Source organism: Equus quagga, chromosome 11 (genome assembly GCF_021613505.1).
Source record: "Equus quagga isolate Etosha38 chromosome 11, UCLA_HA_Equagga_1.0, whole genome shotgun sequence".
NCBI classification, from domain to species: Eukaryota; Metazoa; Chordata; class Mammalia; order Perissodactyla; family Equidae; genus Equus; species Equus quagga.
In genome coordinates, this window is record NC_060277.1 from 66,336,201 (window position 1) to 66,355,419 (window position 19,219).

Here is a 19,219-nt window from a genome sequence, read left to right on the forward strand (position 1 = left end):
GTGAGTGTGAGGGTGGGTGAGTATGAAGGTGGGTGAGTGTGAAGGTGAGTGAGTGTGAGGGTGGGTGAGTATGAAGGTGGGTGAGTGTGAAGGTGAGTGGATGAGAAGGTGGATGGGTGCGTGTGAGGGTGAGTGAGTGTGAAGGTGGGTGGGTAGGCTTTTTCCATAGCTCTCAGGGGATAGGAGGGCAGGAGAGGTGGGTAGCTGTGGAAACATCCCACTCACAGCCAAGCTGGAACCAGAACAGCTCTTAACTCCTCTGTGACCATCTTGGGACTCCATCTCCCTGTCTCTACTGAGCTAGGGTCGGGAGAAGATGGTGGAAAATACATGTAGGCAGAGAATCACAATGGACACCAGGCTGGGTTTAGAAGTAAAGGAAAGGATGTGAGGCTCAGACCAGTCATAGCTCTGTTATAAAAAATACCTTTGGGGTGGGTGAGGGAGGGATCAGGCAGGGTCAGGGACATTCCAGAAGCATCCATAGGTAAGAGGTGGGGGCAGGAGAAAGGGATCTCAGGTTTTGTTGATGCGAAGTTTGAAGGCCACTCGGCCGGCAAACTTGTCTCGCTCATCATCTGTGGCGATGTTGGCCGCGTTGATGCGGCATTCCACGTTCACCTCCACGTTAGGGGTCACATTCAGGAACTTCACGGCCACCAGGGGCTGCGTGTAGTTCACCTGGGCCAGAGGAGGAGAGCAAGGGTCCAGGCCCATGGCAACTCGGCCTCCTCCCCAAGGACCCCGCTCCCCTCGAGGAGCCATCACCCCCGGCCTCCCACAGGACTTACATGGAACTTTTTGCCGTAGTAGGGGAAGTACATGAGGTCGATGTTGCCATTGGCAGGGAACATGACAAAGCTGCCGAGATTCTCAGCATCTTCATCTCGCTGTGGAGGTGCAGGAGGGTAGGGAGGAGGGCATGTTAGGGATGGCAGGAACCCAAAAGCTCACCAGACTTCCTTTGTTCTTCTTTCGCCCCAAATTATTCTGTCTCAAATCTGTTTCCCTTGAGCTGTGAGTCTGTGTGTGTGTTTGCCTATGTGCAGGAGGGGTGTCCTGCCTCTTTCATCAGACTGGGAAGTCCTGAAGGGTGCTAATGGTCCCGAAGCCTCCTGCTCCACTCCCACCCCAAGTTCTTACCCCATCCTCAGGAATCGGTTTCTGGAGCAGAGCCAAGAGAGAACAGATAAATGAGTAAGAGCTCAGTAGGAAGGAAGGAGGGGGATGATTGAAGAGGGGCAGGAAGTTTCTAGAGGGGACAGAGGTGGAGGGAGCAGGGTTCCAAGGACAACTTAGTGGTGGCAGACGGTGCTAACAATCAACAGCTACCAGAGACCTAAGAAGAACTGAGAGGTAAGTGAGATATGGGAGGGAGAGCAAAGACATGGTTATCAGGGAATAGAGGAGAAGGTAGGGTTAGAGAGAGAAGCCAGGAGGGCAGGGCTGGGGTGGAGTCAGGGAAGGGGGTGTCTATCCACCTAAGAGCAGGCTTCTGCATCCTAGAGAGAAGCAAGAGGAGTGCGAGCCCCTTGGAGCCAGAGCCACGTTAGAGTCCACTCTTACCCCCTGGTCCCTATAGTGACGGGGCCTCTGGGAGCAAAGAAGATTGGGAGAGATGAGTGAATAACACGGAAACCATGATGGACAAACAGGTGGGCAAGGAGAAAGGCCCAACAAACTCACCTTCCCCACACAGGTGACATTCATGCTCTGGTTTGCTCCTGCATAGAAGTTGATGACCTGGAGTGAAAAGAGAGAGTGATGAGAGTTAAAAAAAGAAGTGGTCAAAGACACAAGTATCCAGCCTTCCACCCATAGATCTCAACTTCCAATGGCCCCATCTCTCTTGTTCTTTCAGCTACTCAAACATCCAAAAATCTCTCTAATGCCCATTAGCCCCAGTAAAAGGAAGCAACTGTCAGCAGATGGTGGCCTGAGCTCCCTCCTCCCTGCTCCCTGGGGACCAAGGACATGGATACCCGGTTCATCTTGATGAAGACACAGGGCTGCCCAGTGCTGTAACCGTAGTGGGTGGGATCCCCAATGCCGGAGCAGTCACCCAGCTGGGTCCGGTTGAATTGGCAGGCACGTTTCGGATAGTTGAGGACTCCGTTATCTGGTTGTTCGTAATAGCGCCCAGGGCGGCAGACATCATTCTTTTGGGCTTGGATGGAGTCGTTGTAAGCTAAGGAGGTGGGGGAGAGAGAGTCACGGGCCTGATGTTCTGCTTCCAAGGGTTCCAATCCCCTGCTCAAGGTCCTGCACAGCCACATCGACAGCCCCACACTCACGCTCCAAGAACTTGTTGAGCTTCTGAACATGCTGGTCCCAGCTTTCAGTGTCACTGACGTTGACAATGACATCCAGGTTCTCAGTCTTGGGGCGAATCATCAAGCCTATAACCAACAAGGGCGGGAGTCAGGGTTATGTATAAGATGGGGGATCACACACAGAAGGAAGAAGATGGACACAGGGAACACCACAGTGAGGGATGGTGTGAAGATCTAAGATCCTCTTTATGGCAGGAAAGCTCCTGTGAACATGTGCCACCTCCCCAGATCACGTAGCTCTCAGCTGCGCGAGATGGGAAGGAAAGCAGACTTCAAGAAGAACTTCCCAGCACACGGTGCCTGGATGATCAGAGAAGCACACCTCTGAAAAAAGCTCTGAGTTCTCAGCCTGTAGGTTCCTTTTGGAGGCTTGCGGGCACAAGAGCAGTCAGAGTGGCCGGGAGAGGAGCCTCATCACTCACCTGGTGTGGCCAGTCGGTCCTGGTACTTGGGGGTATGGTCAGAGACAGTCTGCAGCATTACCCACATGGTGAGAGTGAACATGGCCGTGAGGAAGCCATAGAAGACGAGGTAGAAGAGGAGGATAAAGGCTAGGGAGGAGGAAACAGGGTCAGCAGGCTCCCAGTCTCCCACGATGATGTCACCTATCCCCACTCACCCCTCTCCCACTCAGAGGTTCTGCACCGGGACAGGTCACAGAGCCTCGGGGACATCTTAGAGCCTTCTCCTGGGAGCAAAAAGAGACAGGCAGTTGTGTCTGGCTTCCAGCCATCACTCCCAGCCCCCTCCCGGTCCTGGGGCACAGTGAAGCCCGACCTCGTGGAGGCCTCAAGAGACCTAAACTCCTGTTGCTGGGACAACCCTAAGTATAGGCCGCAGTCATTTTGCCTCAGATTACATTTCCAACTTCTCAACCATTCATGGCCCTGAAAAGGCACAACATCTGTTACCGCTGTACTGGAACTCACGCTTAAAGCTGTCCAGCACCACGACTTTTTAACCTGGCACTGGCCACCATTCACAACCAAACTCTCTTCCCATTCCTCAGAGCTTGGATCCTCATGCTCAAATAGCAAAACCTTCTCTCTCCTGGCGACCCCACAGAAGCCAAACCTTGAATGCAGCTCCTGCCTACCTACAAAATCTCTCAGAGACAGCTGTCCAGAACCTTCAACAGTCACCCCACCCCCAACTTACACACAGCACCCAGGGCATGAGGTGAGGAATAAAGGACTCTCCCACAGCCTTCCGGGAAGACAGCAGGTCCTTGGTGGATGTGACACACCACTTCATCACTTCTCAGCCTGCTCTGAGTGTGTGCTGTTCCACCACCCAGGACCCCTAGTCCTTCCATCTCACAGGGCACTTCCCCCATGAAGCCTCTTCAGATTCCCCCGAGCAATCACAGACCCCTCCAATCCCAGGGGCTGGACTTGGAGTTCCCTGAGGGCAAGGACTGCCCTGGACACACCTCAAGGTCCCCAGATGGGTTAGTTGATGGGGACAGTGTTCATTCAGTGTGGATAAGTTGTAAATTGTGTCACACAGTCCCTTGTGCTTCGACTTCCCAGCCTGACAATCCCTTTTGGAAGAATTCCACCCCTCACCTGCACCCATGCCCAGCACCAGACCCTCGACCAGACACAACTCCTTCTACACCCCATGAATCCTGCCACAGCGTGGGTGGGGAAGATCCCAAGCCACCCCAACCCCACAGACACACTGGGCCAAATGATGTACACATCTCACCGCTAGTGATCACTCCTCCCTCTGCCTGCGACATCTGAGCCGAACATCTAGCCTCGGAAAAAACTCACAGTGTCACCCCTCCCCAACAGTGCCCCCCGCCCCCAAAGCAGCCACAGAAGGCTCCAAACGTTGGGCAGCGGGATACAGACAACTTCCGCTGTGAAGAACCCCCCTCTCCAACACACACCCCAACCTCTCCAAGACCCGCCCCCTCATGAATGTTCCCAGGGTCGGGGGGGGGGGGGGGGGGGGCAAAAAAAAGAGGGGCTCGACTAGCTAGTGAGGGCTGGAAGAAGGGAAGGGGCGCTCTTCTGGAGAAGGGGGGCAACCGTGTGCAGCGGACCTGTCCCGACAGGGAGCGCGAGCGCCGCGGCGCGGACATGCGCGCAGAGCCCGCGACCCCCCGCGCGAGGGGGCTCCGCAGGGGGCGGGAAAATGGCAGTGACCTACTTTCTCCGCCTCCGCAGCGGCCAGCCAGGGAGATTAGACCGGCGATTCGGCCCCCTCCCAGCCCAGAGCCCGGCAGGGGGGCCGGACGCCGGGGACCGGGAAGAGAGCTGAGGCTGAGCTGGTGGGACCTCGTCTCCCCGGGGCATCGCCCAGCGGACCCCCCAGCCCCTCGCGCGGCCGGCCCCGCGTACCCCAGCTGGTCCCAGTGCGGCCCATGAACTGGTGCGTCCTCGGGTTCCACACGAACTCCTTCCACTCCTCAACCACCTGCCCACAGCTCTTCTTCTCTTTCTGGATGACCATCTTGACGACGGGGGGCGAGTCCCGCGCGGGGCTGGGGGCTGCGGCGAAGCTGGGGTGCGGCGCGCTGAAGCCCCCCCCCCCCCACGCACTGGAATGCGAAGGGAGCAAAGGCAGCAGGGGCGAAGGAGAACCCCCCCTTAGATATGCAGCTGCTGCAAATTCCGGGGAGCACAGCCACGCGCTGCGCGGTGCTGGCAGCGCGGCGTAGGGTGCACTGATCCTAGGCCCCCCCGACTGCGAGGAAAAGGGAGGCTGTCAGAGCAGGAGAGGAAAAAAGAGGAAGGGGTGCGAATGCAGCTTCACCCCCCCCAAACCTCCTAAAAGCAAAAAAAAAAAAAAAAAAAAGGATGCAAAAATAGACGGCTGCAAAACCCAAGCGAAACGCAGAAAAATTAGGGTGCAATGAAGCAGGGAGGGGTGGGGGAGGGGGTCGCCCCGAAATCCGAGATGCAAAGAGGCTGTGGAGAGGGGTCGGGTGACCGTTTAAGGCCCTTCCGCCAAGCCAGAGACCGCCCCACCAGTGGTGGCTCAGCCGCGGGGGTGGGGCGGGGACGCGCAGTTGGGGGACAGCCAGGGACGGGGGTCCCCGAGGCGGAGGCTCCGCTTCTCAGCAGTGCGGGTTCGGCGGTCGCGGTGCGCAGTCTTTATACTCAGCGGCTCTGGGGGTACCCGCCCCCTTCCCACCCCCAGAAACCCCGCCTCCTCGCCGCTGGCCCGGGCGACCTCATACATATGCAAATATGGAGACGGAGATTGGCCCCGCCCCCCACCGCCTCTTCTGAACTAGGAGGTCTCTCCCCTACCGCGACCCCGGGTGCTGGACTGGATCAGGATGGGTGGAGGGAATAGAGGGCGTGTCAGGGCTGAAGAAGGGGAAAGATAAGCCCAGAAAGACACTGAGACGGAGAGGGAAGCAGATAAATGCTGAGATGGGGGCTCCAGGCAGGGAGTTAAAAAGAGACTAAGATCCAGGAGACAGACAGGGCAGAATGTGAGAGGAATAGAAAAAGAGCTTGGGACCAAGAAAAACAGATCAAAGAGACCAGCCAGGGTGGAAGCTAGAACAGGCCACATAGAGATGGATAAAGGCCACCACAGTCGGGAAATTCCACTTGTGGGAGCTGCTACCAGTCCCCCCAGCACCTTCTTTAGTCCCACAGCCCCTTCTCCCATCACCTGGTTTTCTCCAAGCCTAGGGACTTCCTGGTCTTCCCACCACATCCCTCAGTGAAGCCATCCCACACCACATTCCCAACCCCCAGCATTGCACTGAGACCTCAGCCCTGGAGCCAGGTCAGCTTGGGTGCTCTGTGCCCTCCCACCCCCATGTCTGAACTCCCTTCCTCATCTGCCCATTTGGGTCGACAACCATTTTTTGAGCACCTACCAGAGACTTTGTGCAGCTCTAGCCCTGGAGAGGTAAAGTCGCAGTTCTCAAGAGACCCACAGTCTAGGAGGGGGTACCAGAGCCTCTAAAGATCTCATATGAAGAATCATCTATCTCATTTCATCTGCCTCCAAATCTCATCACTTTTCCTCGGAGAGGTTTTTCTTCTCCTTTTAACTCTCACGGTAAGTCTTTGGCTCTAGTCCTCAACAACTTCCATGTTGACTCTCACCCTCCCCCTCAAACTCCCTCCCTCCAGTCCAGGGCCAGCTTCATTGACTTGGGATATGCTCAGTTGAACAAGGCCGGTGCTCAGAATGGCCTTGTGCTGGGTTTGGCGCTCTACTGTCACCATCTTAAAATTCTTAATAATTTTGTCTTTGAACCTGTGCTTTGAAGTGAAGTCCAATGGGACAATGGAGCATGCATGTGAGTAGAGAAGATGCACACAATAGGCTATTGGTGATGCTCCAAGCACAGAACTCCAGTGGACCCACCATGCGTGGGAGCTCAGTGAGACTCAAAGTGAGTACAAGGTAAGTGTGTTATGTCTACACCTGAATAAGTGAGGGTGCTGACAGCTGAGAGGCCACACTTGCTATTTGAAGCAGAACTTGCTTTGAACATAGACATGAGGCAATGGCCTTCTAGGAAACAAGATGATCGAGGCATCCTGCCATATCCTTTCTTAGTCATGTTACTTCCCCGATTCAGTCACCCACTTCTGCTAGCAATGATGACATAGAAGGAAATGGAAAGCTGAGGCAACCCATAATTCTCTTCCTTTCAGACCTTCTGTACTCATCAGTAAGCTGAAGGTAGAAAAATGTTAATTTTTCTTTATTTAGAACAATACTAAATAGCAAATAAGAAATACCATGACAAGTTAAGAGAAGAACCGTGGAAGATAGGAACACATTTAGTATTGTAGTACCTTGAATAGCACTCCTTTCCCTGCTTTTTGAACAAAGGATCCTACAATTTCATTTTGCACTGAGTCCTGCAAGTTATGCAGGTGGCTCTGCTTCACTCCCTTCTGCAGCAGACTCTGGATGAATTTTCTCAAAGTACAGTTTTAATTAGGCCACTCCTCAGCTCAAAGGGCTTCAATGGCTCCCCGTCACCTTACAGGATGGAGTCCTGATTCTTCAGTCCAACCTTCAGTGTACTCCACAACCTAGACCCAGCCTGGATCCCCAACCTCCTTTCCCACTAGGCCCTGACTAGTCTTCCCCTGGAGCTGAGCCGGCCACTCCCGGGACAGGCCGTGCTTACTCCTGACTTCACACCTCTGTCCATTTCATTTCCTCATCCTGGAAGACTGCCCACCCCTCAGAGTCCAGCCCCAACTCCTATTCATTCATTCAATGTGTTATCTAATGAGTATTTACTTAGAGCCAGGTGCTATTCTGGTCCCTGTGCTCCTGGGACTCCCTTTCTAATCAAAAATAAAAACCAGCAAACAAATAAAATAATGTATTATTATGCAGAAAAAAATAAAACAGGGTGATGTGCCAGAGAGTGTCTGGATGGTCAGGGATGGCCTTCCTGAGGAGACGACTTTTCATGTGAGACCTAAGTACCCCAAAGGAGCCATGGGAGATGTAGGAGAAGAGCTTTCTAGGAGGGAAGTGCAAGTGTGGAGGCTGGGCTTCAATGAGGGAAGGCAAATTGATACAGCAAGAGACCTGAGAGGCAGGAAGGGGCCAAATCCTACAGGTCCTTGAAGGCCGAAGGGAGTAGTTTGGATTTTAATCCAAGTATCGTGGAAGCAATTCTAGGATTTTAAGCAGGAGAGTGACATGATTAAATTTAATGAAAATCACCATGGCTGCTGTGTGGAGAGTGGACCACGGGAAGCAAGGAGAGCAGGAGGAGGGCTTTGCAGCAGTCCAGGTAAATGGATGGCTTGGCCCAGAGTAGCAGGTTTGCAGATGGAGACTAGAGGACGGGTTCAGGATCTATTTTGGAAGTCAAGTGACATGAACAATGAATATGATAGAAAGAGAAGAATCAAGGCTAATGCCTAGGTTTTTGTCTTGAGCAACTAGGCTGAAAACTCTTGTGTGTATTTATCTTTTCAACCAGACTATAAGGATTTTGAGAGCAGGCCCTTGTCTTAGACTTTCTGTATATCCTCCATATCCAAGCAATCCACAGAGCTATTGAAGACAATGCCTGTTGCTGATTTGGGCTTAAAGATGCAATGGCTCCTCCTGCAAGAAATCTCAGGAAGCAACTTGCCCTTTCGTTGATCAGGCAAGGAGGATCAAAATGGGCCAGACTTGATCTGGAGAGATGAGGCCTGGACCCTGCCCTCAATACACACAGCTTGGCAAATACAGGCCTGGGGATGGCCTCCGGACCGCTGGCTCAGTCTCTGCCCTATACCCCAGCTCACTTGGGATCTTCTGTGCATTTGGGGATTCTGGGGTAAGGCTGAGATACCTGTTGCTCCCATCCATGCCTTCTTCTCCTGTAGGTGAGGATCAGCATGAGGAAGGCTGGGGAAGAGGGAGCACACTACTAAATGCAGCACTGGGGTTCACGCAGAAATAAGCTAAGGAAGGGGGCAAAGAGACATTACAAACCTCCAATCTCCTCCTGGAACCCAGCCCTCCCTCCAGCATCTCCAGGGAGGAGGAAGGGAATAGGAGTCCCCCACACTCCCTCTCCCATATCCAGAGCCTGTCATAAGGTCTGTGCCCCTTGATACCCCTCCGCACCAAATCCTAGGGACCCAGCCGTCTGGGTTCCAGACAAGATAGGTCTTGGCAGAGACAGGAACAAGGAAAGAAGAGAGCTCCAAAACACACATATGGGGGTAGGGGAAATGGGAGGTTATCATTTAGTGGGCACAGAGTTTCAGTTTTGCAAGATGAAGAGTTCTGGAGATGGATGGTGGTGACGGTTGCACAGCACTGTGAAACTTAATGCCACTGAACTATGCACTTAAAAATGGTTAAGATGCTAAATTTTATGTTATATGTATTTTATCACAATTAAAAAAAAAAAAAGAGGGGCCGGCCCAGTGGCACAGCCGTTAAGTTGGCACATATCACTTCGGCGGCCCAGGGGTTCACCTGTTCAGAGCCCAGGTGCAGACCTATGCACCCCTTGGCAAGCCATGCTGTGGCAGGTGCCCCACATATAAAGTAGAAGAAGATGGGCATGGATATTAGCTCAGGGCCAGTCTTCCTCAGCAAAAAGAGAAGGTTGGTGGCAGATGTTAGCTCAGGGCTAATCTTCCTCAAAAGAAAGAAAGAAAGAAACATAGTTGTTCCTCTGCTGATGAGATCAAGCCCCAACTCCTCAGCAGGACATACAAGGCTTCTTGCCATTTGGCCCAAGGAACCTCCCATCTGCGCTCATTCTTTGTCAGTTTGCCCCTGGTTTGGCCACATCACACATCCTTCCTCATCTTTTACACCCGTCAGGCTCAGACTTACACTTCAAAAACTATGCACAAGGTTAATGATATCAACGAAAGCTCAATATATCTCTCATATATGGAGCACTTTCTATATGCCAAGCACTGTGCTAGGTATTTGACCTACAATGATGTCATCAAATCCTCACAGCAAGCCCATGAGTAGGGAAACTTCCCCATTTTGTAGATGGGGAAACAAATCCATTTGTTCAAGCTCACATATCCAATAACTCACCTCTTTGATGATCCTTGGTAGAGCTTGGAACCACATTCCCTAGCACTTCATAGAGATCTCTAGTCAAGCATTTTACATATCTACCTCTCTCAAGACTCTGGTTCTCCAGGGCCAGGATCAAGCCTTCTTCATCTTTGGAGTCCTTGTGGACTACCTAACACAGTGCTTGGCATACTGTCAGCAGCCAAGTAGTGTCAGTTGAAAGAAAGAAAAATAGAGGGTTAGAGAGAGAAGGAGGGGAGGGAGGGAGGGAAGGAGGGAGGGGAAGAGAGAGGCAGTGCATAGGGTGGAGTGAGCGAGTAGAACAGGCCTGGAGGCTGCAGGGTAGGCTGCCAAGCTCCGGAAAGGTTTTTAGGGGTGTAGGAGAGGCAGGGGACATTGGGCAGGCATTGTAGGTGCCCTTGGTGGGGGCCTGGCAGAGTCTGTGTCAAAGCAGTCAGTCTTAATGAAAGAGTGTAGACAACTCTGGATGGTAATCAGGAATCTTGGAATCTAGGGCAGGCTGGAGAAAGAGAGGTTGGGTGCACGGTGTCCTGGACAGGGTAGGGTGGAAGGAGAAGAGAAAAGCCAGCCCCTGGGAGATTCCTCAGGGAAACAAGGTCAGGAAGTTGCCACTCAGAAAAACCCCCTTGGTGGGGACCCAGGTGTGTCCAAGCCCTTTAACCTTTCTCCCCATTGGTTCACACCGGAGGCCCCCACAGGACTGGCTTCTTTTCATTATTCAGGTCTTTGCTCAAGTGACACTGCCTCAGAGAGGTCTTCCCTGACCACTCAGCTAATGTTGCCCCTCCTCTATCACCCTCTATCATATTATAGGATTATATTCCCTTTATAGCACTAACCACTATGTGAAATGATCTTGCTTATTTTTCTTGTTTCTGGGCTGTCTGTCTAGCCACCCCTCCCTCCATACTGTGAGCTTCATAAGAGCAGAGAATGTGTCTATCCTTTTCATCAATGTATCCTCAGTGTCTAAAACAGTGCCTGGTACACAGTAGGCGTTCAGTAAGTATCAGTTGAATAGACATATCCAAGGGGCCCAGACTGACACTCAACATTGCCCAGGAACCAGAGTTGCATTTGGGCTCCTTGGCCACGCTGAGGACTCTCCTACAAAACATTCTGAGTAAGTGGATGTAGCTACAGACCCAGCAAACTCGAGACCGGGAGAGGCCAAGGAGGAGCCTAGGATTTGTGTCTTCTACCCTAGAGATTCCTGGAGCCTCCTGACCCTGGGGTCATTTAGGTCTTGGCTGATCACTGCAGAAGGGGACAGTATGTCCAATGAATAACTCTCCCTGTTGGAGGTTACTGGTTGGAAAATCATTGTAAGAAGCCAGGAGGTGAGGACACTGGGATCTCCATGCAATCTGGAGATAGGGCATGGGTTAACGGTTCTAGAGAGGGATGAGGATGGAGACATGGGGACTTAGGGCTGGAGCCCCACGGCTCCCTAGGGGGCCAAGAGCTTTGGGCTAGACATAAGGATTCCCAAGAGGGCTGAAGACTGGGAGCTTTGAGGTAGAGGCTTGGGGCTTGGGGCTTGGGCTTGAAGGTTTCCCAGTTAACTGGGGGCTGACGCAGGAGGGTACCCCGGGTAAGGGACTGGGGCACCCGGGTTCTCCAGAGGTCTAGGGGCTGAGGGCTGGGTCACCATATTCTTTGAGGGCAGAGATATTCCTGAATCTGTCTGTTCTTCCCAGCTGAGACCAGCAAAAGCCAGTTCTTGTTTAATAGATTAGACAGATCTGTCTGGGAATGCAGCAAGTGGCCCAAGGCTAGAAGAGAGAGAAGCAGCTTTCTTCCTGGGCTCTCCTCCCTTTTTCTTTCTCCCTGCTGCCTCCACCCCTTTTCCCAGCATCCCTGCCCCCAGCTCTCTATGACCCTCTTACGCCCCCTGCTGCTCCTTCCTTGAACCACAGTGGCCAGTCTAAAGCACAACAGAATTCCATCTCTTCCCTTCCCTGCTGACCTGGGCCCAGCCTCAGAGGGAGAAAACTAAAGTCCCAAGGGAGTAAATGCTGGGGGAAGGAGGTGGCCTCTTGGCAGCCAGAAAATGACCTGTATCGTGTGTGTGTGTGTGTGTGTGTGTGTGTGTGTGTGTGTGTACGTGTGTCTGTAGGTGCTGTTGCTAGGATCTCAGCCTGAGAAGTCACCACTTTCTCAGGAGGACTTCCTTGACCCTCAAGACTGGGTTAAGGCCCCTGGTCTCCAAGCTTTCACAATTCCCTGACTGCTCCTTTATGGCGCTTATCAGCTTCCAATTACCCACTTATTTGTTAGTCTGTGATGAATGCCTGCCTCCCCCAGGGGACTGTGAGCACCAAGAGGGCAGGAACCAGGGTTGTTTCTGCTCATCAATACAACCCAGTGCTCGGCACAGTGCCTGGTACATCGCACATGCACAGTAAATATCTGTTGAATAAATGAACGAGTGACGGCCAAAGGGGGTTCTTAGGTGGGGATTTAATGGGTGGTGTCAGGGCCATTGCCTAGGCTCTGAGTCGGATGTCTTGGCTTCTGCTCAGGGCCCGGTCCATGTCCAGCCTCTGGCCTTGTGCCCAGAGGCTGTCCAAGCAAAAGGAAGCAGAAGAGTCCTCTCCTAGAGGGAGGTGGCATGGAGGGGGCATTAGGGCATTAGGGTGGCTTGGATCCAGAAGCTCCTCCCTCTTTTCCAGTTCTCCAACCTAAGTTTTTGAAAGCACTTCATCCTGCTGCCCCCATCCTCTCTCCTCTTGTGGTCTTTTCTTCTTCCCTCCCAGAGGTTTCCTTCCCCTAAAAATGTACCCCTTCCTATCTTTTTCCCTCTCTTTAGTTCTTTCCGACTGTGTACTGAAGAACTTGAACATCCACTCTCTCTTACCTGGAAAAGTCCCCAGGAAGAGACACCCCTGCAGCTGGACCCAGAGGTTGAGTAGGGAGCTAACGCCCAAGGGGAGCAGAACAAGGATCTCCTTCTTCGGCCCCTGGTTCAAGACCACCCTGGACACAGCCAGCTTCAGCTGAAGAGGGAGTCCCAAGACCAGGGGCGGATCCAGCCCTGGCCCCAACCTAGAAGACAGGACCACCTTCTGCAGAGTGTATGGGCCAGGGACATAAGTTGGGGAGGAAAGAATGAACCACATCACTCCTTGTGGTCCCACTCCTAGCTGCCTCAATTCTGCCTCTTAGCCATACTTCTGTCTACTGGTCGTTTCCACCACCTAAATGCTGCCTTAGTTTTCCTGGCTTGACCTTCTAAAACCACATCCACTCCAGGTAAATATACCATCTAAATAAAAGTCTTTTGTTTACTGTGGGCATCTTCAAGATGTGTCCCTGGCCCCCACCCCCACCCTTAAGCCTCCCTAATATTGACATTTTGGAGTCCCCTTTTCTCCCTCCTGCTCCCAGGCTCTACTGAATACAGGCAGAGCCCCCCTCTTACTTGATCTTGGAGGTGAAAGCTGAGCCAAGAAGGATTTTCTGGACTCCCAAGGGCAAGGAAGTGGCTGGAGCCTGCTGCCAGCTGGAGTCCCAGGTCCAGAGAGAAGGCCCAAGTCTCTGCATGAGGCTTGGGAATGTCTGGGGGCAGAAATGATCCTCCTGAGGCCTCAAGGCTGGGATTCACGGGGGGTGGGGCTAGTGGTGGAGGGAGACAGATGAAGGCAGACACGGAGCTGGCTATGGAGGAGGAAATAGCCTTTACCTTGGAAACTGAACTCTGCACAAGTCCCTGGAGGGAAGAATATCTAGGATGGGACTCTACAGCACAGGTTCTGAGGCTAGTGGGGGCAGACGCTGAGGTCTGGGCCTATCAGTCCAGCCAGTTATCCTGGAACAGGCAGCCATCCAAGGCAGGGACCACGTGGAGCCAGTGGCGGGAAGGAAAGATGCAGGGATGTCAGAATCAGGACATCTGACCCAGTCCCAACTTCCCCACTCTCAGTTTATTCCCCTCTGAGAGACACAAGCATGTGGTCTCCTCCGATGTGGCTCTCATCCCATCCCCCTCCTCAAAAACGTGGACTTAGACCCCCATGGTCACCCAGCCAGCAATGCTTTACAAGCTTTGCTCATGGTTCCTGCCCCTCTGATGCAGTTACCGGCAACTGGAGGTTGGAGGCAGGGAGTAGCAGCCCCCCAGTGCAATCCTCATGATGGGCTGGGGTTTGTTGGCCAGAGGCCCAGAGACCTGTCCAGCACAGCACCTCCTCCCCACCCACCCCCCAGCAGCACTGAGTCCCCAAGGATTTTCACATCCACCTGCAGAAGGAGGAGAGAGGCAGAACCAGAGGCCCCTGGGGCCTGCCTCCACCACTTTCTTCAGAGGCAGCCAAGTACAGCAGACAGAACACACATTTGAAGAGTCAGCTAGCATCCTTGGCTCACTCAGGACTTGTCACTTATATACTGCTGACTGAACCTCAGAATTCCCGTCTGAAAAAATAGGGACAAGAACAGTAGCTTCATGGGGGTTTTGTGCAGATTAAATGAGATAACAATGGTAAAGGGATGCCCAGTAAACTTGGTACTGTTCCCCTTCTTCAGATATTTCTCCCCTCAGGACCAGATCTGGCTTTCCTGGTACCACCTCCCATCGTCCTGCCGGGGTCCAGTGCCCACTGTAAGCTGGGCTCAGTGACTGGGCACTTAGATCTCAGACCTGCCATCCCGAAGTCCCAGCCCAAACCAGTCATCCTTTGGGTTGGTATCACCATAGATAATCATTCCTTCTGGATCTCTAGTTCGAGACTCAAAGGAGGAGGAGGTTCTGGAAGGACACAGAAGAAGGACTGTGCATGGGGTGTGCCCTTTGAGGATAAATGTGGGGTGGGGGAAGGTGAAGTTCAGGGAGAGAGAAGGACAGGGAGACAGGGAAAAGAGAAGAGCTGATGGAGAGGGGGTAAGGTCAGAGGACTAGGTCAAGGAGCTAGGTCAACCCTATACTATGTGATCTCAGAAAGGTTATAGGTCATGATGGTGACAGGCTTTTGTCCTGGGTCATTGCTGAGGTGCACAGCAGGAGGGTCCTGGGTCCTCTATCAGAAAGAGAAAATAAGCTGGAATAAGGATATGGTAGAGACCGACAGAGGGAGAGGCACTGCTACAAGGCCGGAGGAGGAAAGAAAAGAAGAGGGCAGAGGCAAAGAGTAGTTCCTTTAAGCACAGACATGGCTGAGTACCCCATCTCGCTCCTGCAGCTCCTGCACCTGGGTAGGAAGAAATGTCTCAGGGCCAGTCCCTGGGGGCTGTGAGGCAGTGGTAGCAGCAGCAGCAGCAGCAGAGGCGGCCACTGAGGCAATGTGGCCAGTGGGCCTCTGCTCTCCATAATCAGCCCTTGTCCTCTGTGTGGCTCAGACAACTCTGAGGAGAATGCATGGGGACAGGCAGCCTTGCACATGGTTGGTGGAGCGTTAAAGGTTGCCTTGAAGGGAGAAGGGGGGCAGGAGACAGAAGTACTGACCCTATGGCCCCTCTGAGGATAAACAGAGTGAGAGACAGAGTTCCTCCCCTATCCTCCCCCACTGCCAGCAAGTTTATAAGCTGAGGGAAAGCACCACATTTCCCCTTTCCTCCTCTCCAGCCTGACCTGGCTCCTCCCAGCCTTCTGCCCACCTGGGAAGGCTGCCTTGACAGGCCTAAGGTCTAGAAACAGTCCTGCCCTGCTCCCCAAGTAGCATCCTCCATCAGGACTAGAACTGAAACATGGAATACCAAATACCTAGCTGGGTGACTGTGGGTAAGTCACTCCACCATTGTGCTTCAGTGTCCTTGTCTGTAAAATATGAAAAATAATACCTACTTTATGGGGTTACTGTGAATGAGGATTAAGATAATGTAGGCACAGTGCCTGGTATCTGCTCTGAGCTCCTCTCAGTATTTTCCCAGGCCTCTGAGGCTGGCCTCATAAGGAAGTATTGTCTCTGAATGTGATTTAGTGGATACTAAAAAGAAACCAGTCCCCTACTCCCAATTATCTTCCCTTATCCATTTTACAAGGCCTAACCATTTACCAATAGAAATTCATCACCCTCTCCCTGACCCATTTTAAAACACAAATGCCCCAAGAGATGTAACACTTTGAACCACTCTAGAGCTGTAGGAAACAGCTCTCAGAGCTGGGGGTTTAGGGCTCCCTCAGGGTCTGGGCGGGCTTGAATGGGTGAGTGAGAGTGAAGGGTAGAGCAGATAATCACTGCATACTTCCGTTAAAGGACCAGGAGGTGACTTTTGAGCCGTGGGGCTTCTCCGATGGAGGCTAGGACCCCAGATGATAACAGCCAGGGAGCCTCAGCAGTTCAGCCTTGACCCTTGCCCAGCCGCTCAGTCACGAGACCCCGCGGTCCCCGGGCAGGGCTGGCGGCGGGGGCCAGGGGACGGGGAGGCGGGGACGGGCCTACTCTGCAAGCTGATTGGCTGGCGGGTGCGCGCCTGCGGGAGCAGAATTTCGGGGCTACCAGGAGGTGAGGGCAGCCCAGCCGGACCCCGAGAGCGTGTTCCGCTGCCCAGCCGGCGACGTCCCTACCACCCCGCTCCCTCGACTTTCAAGAATCCGAGTTTGTAGGCCCTTTAAAGGATCCCAGTTGCCCTTCGCCCGGTCCTGAGGAACGGAAGTGGGGGTTCTGGACTCCGGTCCCAGACGGTGGGGAATCGGGATGGCTTCCGTGCGGATCCGAGAGGCCAAGGAGGGAGACTGTGGAAATATCCTGAGGCTGATTCGGGTGAAGGCTGCGGGCCGGAAATCAGGGTCTCAAAGGGGGTCAGAACGGCGCGGCCCGAGTCCGGGGGTGGGGGAAGGGAGAGGAAGAGGTGGGAGCAGGGGGAGGGGCACATCCTGGGGTCCTGCTCCGGGAGCAGCGGGGCCCTCATAGCCTGATCTAGCCTCTGTCCCAACGCCGTAGGAACTAGCTGAATACGAGAAACTCTCGGATCAGGTGAAGATCACTGAAGAAGGTGAGGCCCAGCACCTGGTTCCTGACGGAGGCTGGGGAGGAAGTGAGGGATGGGCACCCCAGGCAGTAGCTCCAGGCTGGGCACATACCCAGGCCCTCTTTCTCTCTCTCTTTGTCACAACTCCGATCTCTGCAGCCCTGAGAGCAGATGGCTTTGGAGAGAATCCTTTCTATCACTGTTTGGTAGCAGAAATTCTTCCCGCCCCCGGGCAGCCACAGGGTAAGAACATTGGGACTCAGAGGTCCCCTCTCCAGTCTGCCTCAGAAGTCTCTCCGCCAGGTGCCCAGCAGCCTGACCCCTCTTTTTTCTCTCTCTCTCAGGGCCCTGTGTGGTGGGCTATGGACTATATTATTTCATCTACAGCACGTGGACGGGACGCAACGTTTATCTGGAAGACATCTATGTGAAGCCGGAGTATCGGGGTACTGAGAAGAGGCTGAGGCTGGGGTGGGAGAAAAGCAACACATAGACCGGACTGTCATCCCCTGCGTCCTAATCCCAGCCTATGGGCTTTTCTGATCCCCTTCAACTCAAACACTTCTTCTTTTGGCCTTTTTCTCCCCACAACAGGTCAGGGGATTGGTTCCAAAATCATCAGAAAGGTGGCCGAGGTGAGGAGAGGGATGGGACTACAAGCTAGGGCCTGGAAAAGCAATGGCATGGTGTGTGGGAGGCTCACCCAGGTTGAATGGAGGATGAGAAAGCTGCTTCCTTTTGGACCCCTGGAAAATGAGTGATGTCTTCCACAGGTGGCCCTGGATAAGGGCTGCTCCCAGTTCCGCTTGGCAGTCCTGGACTGGAACAAGAGGGCCATGGACTTGTACAAGGCCCTAGGAGCCCAAGATCTGACTGAAGCTGAGGGCTGGCACTCCTTTCGCTTTGAAAGGGAGGCCATGAGGGAGTTGGCAGGAAAGTGACGCCATTCCTTGGGGATCTTTCTCTATTTGAGCTTCTCCTTCCCCACCAGCTCAAGCACTCCTCAGAGATTGTTTCCACTGACCAAGGCCTCCCTGAAGAAAGGAGGGTTGGGGTGAATATTGCCGAAGTAAGAAAAAAGCAAAATTAGAGAGGCCCTTCTACCTCCTTGTTGAGGGTGAAAAATAAATGAGAATCACTATATCCTGATGTGGTGTTGGGTAGAGGAGTTGATGACACGGTAAGCTGCAGCCACTTTACGATCCTTCCTCGGTTTTGTGGTCAGTGGATGTTCCTTCTAGGGGCAAAGGTGGGCCCAAGATGACTTTCGCCTTCATTGGGCCAGAGTCTTGGCTCTGGCCTGTGGAATATAGAGAAAAGAAGAGCAAGGGGCCAACTTGGCACATCAGGCTTGTTGGTCACATTTGGGACCCAGAAAAAGGCCTCCAATGTCTGCGCTAAGCATTTAGGATCCCAAGAATGAGGCAGGCCCACCGACTCAACAGATGGAGCAGGCTGCCACCTGGTGGTGGCATTTCAGGTGCACTGGGAAGGACCACTTGCCCCAACTTTTAAAAATCAGCTCAGCTAGCCAGTGCTTTTTCTTTCCCAGAAGTCACAAAGCCTTTATTTTCTGTTCAACAAAACCAAAGCAGACTTTTAGGATACAAGGAGACGAGAGGGGAAACAGGTTCATTTTCCACTTTCATAATATTTTATTACACAAATAGCGTGGGTTTGTTCTAGAAAAATTGGAATGGACATATAAAATAAAAATCCGTAGCCTTACTTACATACCTAACGTTAGCCCTTTAGTATTGATTCTTCAGATATTTTCAGTGTACATACATACACCTAATTAGTTAAGTTAGTAGGGATTTATGGGATCACGCTCTTTTGCAACCTGTTCTTTCATTTAACTACATATCAGAAATCTCTTCCCAGACTATTAAACATACATCTATCACTTTCAGTGGTGGCATATTCTTTTGTGGATGAACCATTGGGTAAATGGTCATAATTTAGACACCAAAAGGGGATGAGCAGGTAATATAAATATGTAAATTGTAAGAAAAAGGATATATGGAAGCCTAGAGAGCTGAAGATCCGTTTTAAAATTCAAATAAGAAATATGATTCAGCGAAACGGAACACTTCAGGGGCCCAAATTCTTCCAGAGTGGTGCCAATTTTTGGCCCTTAAAATCAGCTCACTGCAGGTGGGCCTTTAGGACAATCTTGATCAAGAGATAATGAAGAGGGCTGGCCCAGTGGCGTAGTGGTTAAGTTCGTGCACTCTGCTTTGGCAGCCCAGGGTTCGTGAGTTCAAATCCCAGGCACAGACCTACACACTGCTTGTCAAGCCATGCTGTGCTTGCATCCCACATACAAAATAGACGAAGATTGGCACAGATGTTAGCTCAGGGCCAATCTTCTGCACCAAAAAAAAAAAAAAAGAAGGATGAAGAAGATAATGAAGATGGTCAGCCCCTTCCACAGATGAGAGCCAGAAGAATGCAGT

General features: G+C 52.6%; 3 protein-coding genes across 3 annotated transcripts; 1 reads left to right on the forward strand and 2 right to left on the reverse strand.

The window, feature by feature from the left end:
- Positions 1 to 34: 34 nt before the first annotated feature.
- Positions 35 to 5,394, reverse strand: ATP1B2 (ATPase Na+/K+ transporting subunit beta 2). The gene is made up of 7 exons (XM_046676404.1): positions 4,685 to 5,394; positions 2,756 to 2,884; positions 2,295 to 2,399; positions 1,983 to 2,188; positions 1,687 to 1,743; positions 792 to 890; positions 35 to 681 (listed from the first exon to the last, which is right to left on the reverse strand). Exons 1-7 carry the CDS (start codon positions 4,794 to 4,796, stop codon positions 517 to 519), a joined length of 873 nt encoding a protein of 290 aa, XP_046532360.1. The 5' UTR covers positions 4,797 to 5,394; the 3' UTR covers positions 35 to 516.
- Positions 5,395 to 12,340: 6,946 nt separating this feature from the next.
- Positions 12,341 to 15,159, reverse strand: SHBG (sex hormone binding globulin). The gene is given in 13 exon segments (XM_046676280.1): positions 12,341 to 12,450; positions 12,712 to 12,919; positions 13,276 to 13,412; positions 13,537 to 13,581; positions 13,584 to 13,641; positions 13,934 to 13,974; positions 13,977 to 14,032; positions 14,034 to 14,056; positions 14,058 to 14,096; positions 14,415 to 14,601; positions 14,778 to 14,869; positions 15,041 to 15,057; positions 15,060 to 15,159. Coding segments are annotated over 13 exon segments (1,113 nt in total).
- A 1,141-nt stretch (positions 15,160 to 16,300) lies between these two features.
- Positions 16,301 to 17,903, forward strand: SAT2 (spermidine/spermine N1-acetyltransferase family member 2). Its single transcript, XM_046676060.1, has 6 exons — positions 16,301 to 16,552; positions 16,733 to 16,784; positions 16,920 to 17,003; positions 17,105 to 17,206; positions 17,355 to 17,395; positions 17,534 to 17,903. Exons 1-6 carry the CDS (start codon positions 16,487 to 16,489, stop codon positions 17,699 to 17,701), a joined length of 513 nt encoding a protein of 170 aa, XP_046532016.1. The 5' UTR covers positions 16,301 to 16,486; the 3' UTR covers positions 17,702 to 17,903.
- The last annotated feature ends 1,316 nt before the right edge of the window (positions 17,904 to 19,219 follow it).